The following is a 12,238-nucleotide window of genomic DNA, read 5'->3' on the forward strand; positions in this document are numbered from 1 at the left end:
TCTCCATAATCTGAACTTTGGTGAGTCAGGATTTTAAGTGATTGGGCTTGGGTTCTTATGCCCACCATGGCCCAGTTCACCGTTTTAGCTGTTGGTGTAATTTTAGACCAAAATCTTTAATATTAGCATTTTAATTTGTATTCTAATTATTTATACTCTCAAATTATAAATTTTAGTTTCTTGACATTTCTCACTCATAATTAATTGTCTCACTCGCAGTACCAAACATGTTTAAGCTGGTACAGTTATTTTAACGCCGATACGCGTTTTTCCCAAAATCATTATATTTTCGCGCTCAATTTAATTTTCTTAATTCAATATTTACCGTTACATCACTAAATTATAAGTTCTAATATTTTTATATATACCGAGCATCTTAATCCCAATTAACGCAATTTTAATTAATTAATTTATTTAATCTAATTTTCTAGGATTTTACACAACCTTTATATTTTTCGTATAGGTGGGGGAACCAGCAGCTTGCAATATTTAAAAGCTCTTATGCATGGATTGAAACTTCAGAATACCCGATAAAATATCCTAACACCGTCAACCTCTGCATATAGGGGTCGTGTTTCTATTTGGACTTGTGAACCAGGCATCTTCTGAACCATTGCCGAGAACCACAACGAAAAAATTTGGTAAGATTCTTCCCATCCACCGAAAATTTTGGCTATCGACTTTTCCTTTGCTACCCAAACCTTTCGGTAACTAATGGTATAGTCGAATTTTGCCTGGACTTCTGCAATTATAGATTTTTCTTTATGAATGGGTCGGATTCAACCAATGACTTCATAGTCTCAGCAATCGTATCCGAGTCCAACTTAGAGTGATCTTGTGAGATCGTTCCCATGAAACAGATGTGCCTCCCGTTGTATCTCCGAATCTCCCAACAAGCTTTCTCCTGTATCAAGCTTACTCGGATAAGCCAATCGCATCCACGTCCATAAGTCTTGCATTTTGCATAGATCGTCTGTGGCTCGAATTCATAAACGACGTAATCGACTCTTCTAGAGATAGTGTAACTCCGAATTGCCGCAATGACTGATTTTCTAGAACTGTATTCCAGTCCTATCCTAAACTCTCCGTTCTCAGTATCAGCAACACCTATAAAAAAAATAAATTGTCGCTCATTGATCCGTCAAAACAAAACTAAAGAAACATACTACCCACTACTCACGTACCTATGTTCGCATATTCGGGAAACTCCAGTACATGTATGGCATCAAGATCCAAGCTACGCATAAAAGGTGGAACGTTCGTCGGTTGATTGATTGCGGGTGGAACCACTAAAGTTTTCGCGACTGCCTTACCTCCCCCATTGTCGTCCTCGTCCTCGTCCTCATCACCAGTTTCGTACGTATCTTCGAACTCCTGGTCGCTATCATTGTTCATTCCTTTATACGCTTCAGCTCTGTCAACTTGTACATCTGGATCATGTTGAATCTCATCCACAACTATATGTTCAAATTCAATATACAACCCAATCCATGAGTGTTGCACCTGAGTTTGCTGGTGAATATAAAACATTCACTAAATACTTGTTTCGTTAACGGTCGGCACAATCTCAAATCGTATCAAGCTGCTAAATACAACAACCGAACTCTTGTAGAAAATGTTGCTCTCCCTCTTTAAAATATCAGTACTCTCTATGCTCTGATAGAGCACATACTGTAGTTCCGCGAACGTTATTAAGCACAGAACCACAAACGAAAATGTATCCTCACACGCAAAACTCATCCTCTCATATGTATTTTGTATAACCTCACTGTTGTGGTAAACTACTATATTTATAGTACCCTCCATCACACCAACAATGTAGAGGAAAACACCTCTCACAATGAAGTAAAATAGTAACGAACTTCAGTTTTACTTTTTATAGGCAGAGGACTCAACTTAAAAATTACGTGTTGCAATGTTATCCAACCAGTATTTGATACATGTACAACACAAACACACAGAATACGTGTTGCTTACATGCTGACACGTATCCAACACGTATAGTGCATGTTCTTGGATGGTCACCACGTGGACAACATGCATGAATTGCTTCAGATTTTGACACATATCCATCACACTAGATGCATGATGCATCAGCACATCACCTGCGTGTTTTACTTGCTATATCTACAATGTCTACTCACTTATATATACACAAAAAAGTCTATTTCCAACAAAAACTCATTTTTTCCATATTAAAATCTTTTAGACGAAACTGAACCTGAAATTTCCGTCAAAACAAAAAATGAACATGAAATTGTCGAACCAACCGAATGCAGCTGTCTCTTACGTTACATCTACGTAATGACTAAATGAATGACATTTGAATGCTATCGTTCGAATTATTTAACAAAATTTGCGTATCTAACAACTTCCCGTCCAACTTTCTACTTCACCTTCCAATCCCGTGCCAAAAGAATGTCCCTCAAAAAATGAGGGAGTAAGAATAATCAGTAACAATGATAAAAAGAACCAATAAATAATAAATAAAAAATAGATATTCAAAAACGCCAATTTACACAGATCGCCATTCATCTAATACCAAGCTCCACAGTTATATACAATATTTGATGCTAGGACTTCACTGCAAAACTTGTTTTCCTCTGTCCCTCTCCTCCTGAATCCAAATCCAAAGTGTGTAGCAACTCGGTACCTTTTTTTGTGTCATCGCATATTGCAACATTGAGGCTTTCCCTCTCTTTGCAATTTATCCCACAAGCACATCATTTGCCTTGGCGATTGGTAATGAGCCGTGTAATAGTCTTCTATGCAGCCGAATTGGCAGAACTTTAAGCTATGCGAGTATTCCACTCGTTTTGTCTTGTTAAATTGCTCTACCCACATCCCCATACTCACGTCTTCCATCTTAAACAACTGCACCAAGAGACCATAAAGGCATTCAGTGAAGAACTTCAAACGAATATGAGGATAAAAATATGAAGCATTAATTAATCTTACTAACCCTTAATTTATGCGCCTCAAACTCAGAAACAATGTACCGAGCGATGTCAGAAGACAAAATATAACCTGGCCCATTAGCATAGGGTGGATAATCCTCTTCTGGCCATTCCTGAAAGAAAAAGGTACCCAAAAAGGAAAGAAAAGAAATTCAATAAGTTTCTAATATAGCAACAAATATGAACATGGAACTTAGTCCAAACCATACGAAATTCATTTAAAAATCATACACTATGAAATTCTTTAGTTCACCTAACAAGTAATTTCACAAATTATTTCAGGACATGCCTCCTCCATGACTCTAAACACTAAAGCATTGTGATGAATTCTGATTACCTCATATGCTACTGCCCATTTACCATGGCGTAACGGCTTGTGGTAGTAATTTATGTTTCCAATATAAAAGCTCGATTCATCTGAAAACTTCCTCGCTTGGTCGATAACAGAATCCACTCTTACAAAAGTGTCATCATCACCCTTCATGACATACTTAGCTGAAACTGTGTGAACCTATGAACAATTGTAAAGAAGATTTCATTGTCAGCAAAACATTCTTCCTATTTCAAACTCAAAACTTTTAGTCAATCAACAACTCACCCCGTATTCACATATGGCTACTGTTTTCAAGACGACAAGGTCATAGTTATCCAGGTAAGGCACTATAACAATGTCACCGAAAAATTCTGCTTCTTTCTTCAACTCTCTATTGATTTCTTTTCTTGGATTCTGCAAAAGTTTCAATCATATGTTAAGACCCCCCAACTAGACATTGGAAATGAAATTATAACTACAATCATTTTTAACAATAAATAAATAATAGCTTGTCAATTTATCATCATTACCAGTGCGACAAAGAAACGAGCAACCACTTTCGACGATTTGATAAGCGTATGCTGCATCCATGACCTCCTTGTAGCCATTCGCTCAGCGAAATGGTTTCCAGCTGAGAGTACACCAATAAACAGTTCCACTCCAGAGTCTGGAAGTGGTGGGGCTCGCCATCTGGTTGAAAATTCAAGTTGCCTCTGTGTCGCAAAACTAGGATGTGTTGAGGGCAAAGAAGCAGCAAATACAGAGTGGACATCAATGTCTCCTCCCAATGCAAGCCCAGTGGCATCCTCAAGAGTGAAACCCTGGGAAAATTAGAAAGCAAATTTAAGAAAATATGCAAATCCATAAGGTTCCGCCTAACAAGTTCATATTAGTTAACTCACAGTGCGATAGGGAAAAGAGGCCACATGCCTCCCGTCGACAGTGACATGATAACCCTCCAATCCAGCATTAAGGGTAAGAACAAACAGCTTGTCCTCAGAGAATGGGAACGGCCAGTCAACTGTTACTTTCTTTGTGCGGCCAATGAGTCTATTCAACCACCATGTTGCCTTAGACTCCTCTGTGCGATCTTCATCATCCCGAATCCACTTCTCACACTTCACCAGCCTATCAACTGGTTTAAAAGAATCACAGAGAACCATAAAATTGAATATATTCTTAGCTAAACGAAAGGCTGTCATCCTATTAAACTATATACTCTTCTGTATTATTCATCCATAGAACAAACTAACATGATCTGTCCCATAAGATATTATCAAATCCTTTAAATGAAGTGAAATCAGCTTCCATTTTGCATTATACTTCTCTCTCAAAACCAAGAGGGAAGAAGACACAAACCATAGCAAACCAACCACATATCCTCACTCTTTTCCTTTCAAAAATCATTTCATCTAGATTATTGCACCAAAAAAAAAGTAATTATTGTTCTAACTTAACTGTTTTTTTAAGGTAATCACTTACAATTTCTGAACTTTGAAAAAAAAATTTTCTTTAAAGAAATAAGCAGAAATTTAAACGTATCGGTTTTCATAAGCCAGAAAAAAAAAAAAATCAGCTTTCTTTTAATTATGCATACAAATTGAGCTTCTTTATTTCTCGAACAGAAAAGCAATCTGAACCTAGGTACGCATACTTAAATTTGCTTATTGAGTAGAAATTTTTGATCATGTGAAAAGGGAAGGAAAAAGTCACTTTTGTTCAGAAATGATGGATACCCTGGCAGTGGTATATATCAAGATAATAGTAACTAATTCAAACAAGTCCTCTCTAGTGTTCTACTATACTACAACATACACATACATACCAGTATCATCATCAGCCTTGGATTTCCAACCGTCACACCTAAGAGAAGCGCCCCACTGCATTCGGTAACAAGTGTTCATCTCGATCACAGGCCTCCCGCTCCAATCTCCCTTCAACCTAGGATTGAAGTGGAAGATTCTCGGAGGCTCCTCACCTTCAACAGTTTTCAGTCCCTGCAGCTCCACCACGAACTGCGACACCAGCGTCGGTTCGTCGTCCTCCCTCACCCTCGATATCGTCGACTCGAACTCCGGCCTCGCCGCCTTCGCCCTCCCGACAACCGTCACGTGCGATCCCAACGTCAGCCCGCACGGCAGCGCCACCACGCCTGAGAATTCCGAACCGGACACAGAAACCGAGCTGGGACACGTGCCGGACCGGTTTTCCGGCTTGACGGGCTTGGGCTTTGGAACGTCCGGGTTTTGAAGCTCGGTCCAGAGGCGCAGGCCCACTTCCCGGGCGTTGTCGGCTAGCTTGTAGAGGTCGGCGGAGCCGTCCTTACGGGTCGGGTCAAATGTATTCGGGTCGAGGGTGAGGCCTGAGAGGAAACCGGGTTGGGAGTGAGTTTGACTCGGAGAGAGGTTGTTGTGTGAGACGGTTTTGAAGGGGCGGTTTGGAGCTTGGTGGTGTTGGAGGTCATGTTGGCTGAGGAGTCTGGTGGTGGTGGAACTGGAGCGCGTGGTGGCGGTGGAGAAGTCTTGGCGCGTGAGGGAGGTGAAGACGAAGGGGACTTCAAAGGTTACCAGGAGGAGGTAGAGGAAGGAGGCTCCGGCCAGGAACTGAATGGATCTCTTTCGGGTTAGAGACGACAGCGTTTCGAACCTTCGCTTCATCGTGTGGCGTTTATGGGACCACTATTATGTTGGCTTGGCTACTTCAGAGAAAAAACGGTCGTAGAAGGTTCCCGATAAAATCTCTCTCTTCCTTCTCTCACGCACGCATTGAAAGGCTTTGTGTATATGAGAGAGAGCGAGAAAGAGAGAAAGGAAAAGGGGGGAGGCAAGTTGGGTTGGCTTGGGTTGGGTCAGCAACACCGAAACGGCGAAAAGTAGAAGCGCGTAATAGGAGAGAGAGAGAGAGAGAATGTGGAATGACTTTGAAGGAGATGTTGTTGCTGTTGCTGGTTGAGGTTTGGGTCGGTCACGTTCGTATTTTCTTGGAAAGTGGGAGAACAAACATATTTTAAGGCTTTGGTGGCGAATACTAACAACAAAAATACCAATACCATACCAATAATATATAAATAATAGGTTTTTGCGTAGTGCTTAAAAATTATTACTTAATTGTTAAAATAGGTTAAATAATTATTTTTAAATTTAAAAATATAAAAATTAAAAAATTTTAAATATTTAAAAATTATTATAAAAATAAATTAGATAAAAATTAAACACTAAATAAAAAATATCATAAAATTAGCCTAAAAATATTCAAGGAATAGATTTTAATGGTTTATTCTACTAAAAAATTACCCCCAAAAGGTTATAGGTTAAAATGGACTTTTCTGTTAACTTCTTTTAGGGGAATTATTTTTAAAAATAGAATCAAATTATACTAAAACTATTTTCCATCCAAATTTGATACGATTACACTATTTAAATGTGAAAAAGGTACTATTTAATCGGGGTGTTTAAATATAAATCCATTCAAACAAATTATTCATCTAATTCAATCCAAATCAAACTAAAAATCTATCAAAACTGCAATAGGTTGATCTGAATTAAATCTCATACAACATATTGAGATTGAAAATTTTTTTTAAGTTGATCTAAATTAATCAATACTATATAATATAATATAATATAATATTATTTATTATAATTTACCAAAATATTTTATCTTATTCATACAATATTTTTACATAATTGATATTTATCTTCTTTATATAATTTTATCTTATTAAAATTAATTCAAACCGCACAACAAACTTCGCTATTATTTTGCAAGAATGCGCTCTCTTTCTTTTTTGTACTACTACTACCTTTTTAATTTTCGCAAACAATCGTTGTTGTTGAGAATTCAAAATTTAAAACAAAAATACAGAGAAGATAATATTTTTAAAATTTCTAGTTATATGAAAACCTAAAACTAAAATTCTAGTTATTATTGGTCTTGTTAATAATACACAATATTATCATAGAAATATGATAGATAATATATGAATAAATTTATATTTTTGAAATAGTTTGATAGTAAAATAATATTAATGAACTTTTATATTATATTATAACTTGATGTTGTGTTTTTTAATAAATAAATTATGATTATTTAACTTATATAAATTATAATAGATTATATTGTATTATTTTTAAGATAAAGTACTATTTTGGCTTTCGATATTGAGACTGAATTCTAATTTGATTTTTAACATTTCAAATGTTAGCCCCAAAAATTTTAAACGGATTTAATATTGTCTTTCTGTTAAATTTGATATGAATAATTAATAGAACAAAGTACATTGCGTAGATGTTAACAATATTATTATTAAGTTATATTTTTTTGTGTTAGAGAAATATAACCAAAATTTTTTTGTAACACTTCTTTTTCTCTATCTCTCTCTTGTAAAAAATTTTAAAATTCTATTAATCAATCATTAACAATTCAGAATCAAAGAAAATTTTAAACAATAATGCTAGGAACCAAAATAATTTGATGGTGTTTATGTTAGATATTAGAATGTTTCTTTTCTTTACAAATTGGATGGTTCTAAATCTATTTTCTGATCTATCATATTTTAGGCATTTGGAGAGAGAAGGCGGGTGAAAAGACGGAAGCTAATTGAACCGTGATTCACATTGCAATGATACTTAACGTATCTCCTCCTAATTTTTTTTTGGTGACTTCCTCCTAATTTAAATGTGGTAAAACATTTAATAACCAATATTTTAAATCATAAATAAATAAAACTAATTACTATATTTATAATTAATTAAGTTGTTCCATTCTTGGCTGATTTGGAGTTGGTTCCATATACTTTTCCATTTTTAAATTGATAATCATTGGTGGATCACTTTTATTTACGCACTGAAATCAAATGTTATTGACTCTTTACCATGCTAATTATTTATGTCAAATTTGACGGGGTAATATTGAATCTATTTAAAATTTTTTTTGATTAAATAGAATTTTAAAAATTTTTTGAAGCTAAAATAAAAAGTTTGAAATGTTAGAGAATAAATTAAAATTTAGCCTAAACGTTGAAAACTAAAATAATACTTTATCCTTATTTTTATTATTTTAAATTATTTTTTAAGAAATTTTAGATTTTTTTAATTTAATTAATTTATTAGTTTTTATATTTTTATCGAATTTTTAATTAAATTTTTATATTTTTTAATTGGGTTTATAATTAAATTTTTATAATGATAAAAATATTAAAAATAATAAAATATTATGGTAAAATTAATGAAATATTTTATTAAAATTAATAGAATATTCTATTAATTCTAATTTTTTGTCATGATAAAAATTTAATTATAAAATTTGATATTATATAAAGATTTAATTAAAAATTTGATAAAATTATGATAATAGTAGAATAATTAAATTTTTTTCAGTTAATACCAAGAATATTTGCAATAACCTCCCTAGTGAGACCGATTCGCGACAAAAATAAAAAGAATACGAAGACACTTTTTTTAAATTATCTATTGTTAATAATTTTAAAAGAAATAGAAAAAAAATTTTAAATGATTCCTGACAATTGTCTTAAAAGATAACGAAATTCTCAATAAAAAAATTATTATTTTTGGTCTTTGAATTTTATTTTTGTGAGACTATTTACTCTCTTTATCAATATTTTTTGTCTGTATTAATAGAATAAGTCTACATAATATGTTAAACTGTTAATTTATCTGTTAAAAAGCAATTACAATTGACAAATTCTTTTTGTTGGGAGTCTCGTTGTCTTTTAAGGATAATTGTTAGTTTTTTTTTTTTTAAATACATTGGCTAAATTTATTGTGTAAAACTGAGATATATTAATGATTTTTAAATTATTTTTACTTATAAAAATTAAATTGAAGCTATATTAGCGATTAACAAGTCACGTAAGAGAGATCGTTGATAGAAAAACTAACTAGTCTCACAAGTCACAAAGTTAATTATCAGAGTCAAAATTATTTTTTATTTTTATTTTTTAAATTTCGCAGGCATTCAAAATAATTATCTAAAATCGACATAGATAGACTTAGAGAGACTTTATTATTATATATAAATTTAAAATTTTATGTTTTTTTACAAGGTTACGTATAAAAAATATCATAATAAAATAATTTATTAAAAATAAAATAATAAATTTAATTAAAATCAAATAAAAATTCTTCAATTTGAAAAAATAAGTTTGAAAATAGGAGAGTTTGAGAGTTAAAAAAAGTCAACAAAAATTCTCTAAAATTTGTGTGTTCTGAATGACGACACTAGCAAATGAAGTTTAACCTCTCAAAGACAAAAAGTCTAAAACCATGCAAGCGGGGGCAATATTTAAGACATAATATTCCCATAAATCCCATAATAATAATAATAATAATAATAATAATAATAATAATAATAATAATAATAATAATAAATATTATTATTATAATGAAATGTGGTTGGTGCAGTGTAACGGCGATGGATTTGAAAATTTAAAGGTGGAATGGAAATAAATAATGCCTAATGGAATTGGAATATCGTTGAGATGAGACAGGGCATGACCCATTCAACTTTGAACTTTCCTCAACGGATTCTTTCGGGTCGCGGTTAATGGCTAATGTGATTCGTCACTCGTCACTTCTCATGAACAACGTCGGCGTGAGATGGCCTACGACCGACAAAAATTGTAGGGAGTAGAATCCTTCTCTTCTGCTGACTCCTTCTTAGACCATTTTCAGTAGAAAATTCATCTCAATTTTTATTTATAGTCATAAAAAATAACTTCATATCAATTTTTATGTTATAAACAGTAAATAAAAATTTAAAATATTTTTTTTTTCTATTAGGAGAAACTAACTTTAGTTTCTATTGTGGTCTCATTTAATTAATTAATTAAAATACTTGAAATTAATGTAATTAATTTTTTTTTAATAATGTAATTTAAATTTATAAATTTAAAAATAATTCATTATTAAAAAATATTAATATTAAATAAATTCATATATAACAATAATACACAATATATAATTCGGGGTTACAGTAAATTTGTAAAATTACTTAATACAAAGAAAAACATAATTAAGCTCTATAGTTGACAACAAGCATTGTGAAATTGTCATATGTGTTCAATCAAGTCCTCTTTCAGTTGTCTATGCTGCTGCCTATTTCGAAGTTGAGCATTTATTTGGAGAAATTGATGGTATGGTGCGAAATCTTCTTCTCCCAGTTGAGGTTGTGATAAATCATTTTCGACATCGTCATACTCTAAGCCTTGAGCAAAATTTCCTGCATAAGTGTCTCTTTCATCCTCAACAATCATATTATGCAATATAATAATACAAGCTCTCATTATGTTGGCAAGCTTCTTTTTTTTTCCAAAAAACGAGATGAACCACGTATAATTGCAAAGCGTGCTTGCAACACTCCGAATGCTCGCTCCACATCTTTCCTTTGCCCTTCTTGGTATTGTGCAAATAACTTGTGTTTCTCCCCTTGTGGCTTTGAGATTGATTTGACAAATGTGACCCATTCAGGATAAATACCATCTGCTAAATAGTATCCCATAGTATAATTATTACCATTAATAGTATAATTTACCTCCGGAGCACGGTCATTTAGAATATCATCGAACACTGGAGAACGATCTAACACGTTGATATCGTTATTTGAATCAGAAACTCCAAAAAACGCATGTCATATCCAAAGGTCTGAAGATGCTACAACCTCAAGTACAATGGTTGCAACCCCACGATAACCACTCATGTATATACCTTTCCACGCCTTTGGACAATTTTTCCATTGCCAATGCATTCAGTCAATGCTACCCAACATGCCACGGAAGCCACGACCCTCCGCCATTTGTAGCAGGCGTTGTACGTCATTTGGTTTGGGTTTTCGCAAGTATTCATCCTCGAACATCGAAATGACACCTTCAACAAATTTTTCCAAGCATTCAATTGTAGTGCTCTCGCCTATGCGCACATAATCATCAACAGCCTTGTTGATCTTATACCATCGTTTCTTACATGCAACTACCTCCTTGTCATGTCGGAGCAAAATTCTACACAGTAGCTATGAATTCGACTCCAAAATGTTTTTCCCTTTTGATCGGTACCAACTACAGGGTCAGTTGAAATATTTAACCATGCACTGATCAGCATCTCATCCTCTTTTCAATGCCAGTGTTGAATACTATCTTGCCTCTGATCTTCAATATCATCATCATTGAGGTCGATAGCATCTAATCCATGAGGGTTGGCAAAATCTGAATATTGCGAATTTGGACTAGATTGTATAGGAGTCTGAGAGGATGGGTTAGAAGAGCCACCAACACCAGATGAGTTATGTCTTGATGCACTGAATTGAGTTGGAAACGACAATGAAGTTAGAGTAATATTTCCGATAGAGGGGTTAAATATGGATGAAAATAGAAAATGAGGTGTTTGTGAATTTTGATTTTGCGGTTGGAATATAGGAAATTGATTATTATAAGGAGCTTGAAAATTAAAATTAGAAAGATTTTGTGGATTTGGATTTTGAAATGTATTTGGTAGTGTGAAGTTTTGATTTAGAACTTGAAAGTTTGAGGTTTGAGATTGTTGGGTATTTGGAATTTGAGAAAAGTTTTGTAAGTAATTGAAGAAAGAGTTGAGTTGGTTTGGATCCATTTTTTCGAACAAAAAATAATAGTAGCAGAACTTTGATTTCGTAAACTTGGAAAAAGATGAAGAAGAGTAGTAGAAAGTGTGAGAATAAAAATGTATCTAAGTGGTATATATAGAGTAACAAAATATTAATTTATTAATAATAACGATAACATAGTAACGGTTAGTTTCTAACGGTTAATTTTACAACGGCTAGTTTTGCAACGGCTAATTTAATATAATAATATAAATATAAATAATATTTAATATTAATTATGATATAAATAATTAATATAAATTATTAATTAAATAAAAATTTAATTATTTAATCTAATTAATTATTATAATTATTAATAAATTAATTATAATTT

The 12,238-nt window shown here is 33.0% G+C and overlaps 2 protein-coding genes across 2 annotated transcripts; both read right to left on the reverse strand.

Annotated features, from left to right (window-relative positions):
- Positions 1-748: 748 nt before the first annotated feature.
- On the reverse strand, positions 749-1,530 carry LOC110272279 (uncharacterized). Its single transcript, XM_021124331.2, has 2 exons — positions 1,185-1,530; positions 749-1,107 (listed from the first exon to the last, which is right to left on the reverse strand). The coding sequence occupies exons 1-2, from the start codon at positions 1,528-1,530 to the stop codon at positions 749-751; spliced, it is 705 nt and encodes a 234-aa protein (XP_020979990.1).
- Positions 1,531-2,317: 787 nt separating this feature from the next.
- Positions 2,318-6,305, reverse strand: LOC107643907 (hydroxyproline O-galactosyltransferase GALT6). Its single transcript, XM_016347657.3, has 7 exons — positions 5,096-6,305; positions 4,173-4,405; positions 3,801-4,091; positions 3,556-3,684; positions 3,295-3,468; positions 2,963-3,070; positions 2,318-2,874 (listed from the first exon to the last, which is right to left on the reverse strand). The coding sequence occupies exons 1-7, from the start codon at positions 5,925-5,927 to the stop codon at positions 2,665-2,667; spliced, it is 1,977 nt and encodes a 658-aa protein (XP_016203143.1). The 5' UTR covers positions 5,928-6,305; the 3' UTR covers positions 2,318-2,664.
- Positions 6,306-12,238: the final 5,933 nt, after the last annotated feature.

Source organism: Arachis ipaensis, chromosome B5 (genome assembly GCF_059453495.1).
Source record: "Arachis ipaensis isolate K30076 ecotype BB chromosome B5, ASM5945349v1, whole genome shotgun sequence".
Lineage (NCBI taxonomy): Eukaryota > Viridiplantae > Streptophyta > Magnoliopsida > Fabales > Fabaceae > Arachis > Arachis ipaensis.

Excerpts from the sequence above, each read along its gene's own strand:
- LOC110272279 (XM_021124331.2), bottom strand. The coding sequence starts at position 1,530 with ATGTTTTATATTCACCAGCAAACTCAGGTGCAACACTCATGGATTGGG. Across the intron at positions 1,108-1,184 it reads TCCCGAATATGCGAACATAG|GTGTTGCTGATACTGAGAAC; the intron begins GTACGTGAGTAG and ends TTTTTTTTATAG.
- LOC107643907 (XM_016347657.3), bottom strand. The coding sequence starts at position 5,927 with ATGAAGCGAAGGTTCGAAACGCTGTCGTCTCTAACCCGAAAGAGATCC. Across the intron at positions 3,469-3,555 it reads TAGCCATATGTGAATACGGG|GTTCACACAGTTTCAGCTAA; the intron begins GTGAGTTGTTGA and ends AATTGTTCATAG. Across the intron at positions 3,071-3,294 it reads AATGGGCAGTAGCATATGAG|GAATGGCCAGAAGAGGATTA; the intron begins GTAATCAGAATT and ends TTTTTCTTTCAG.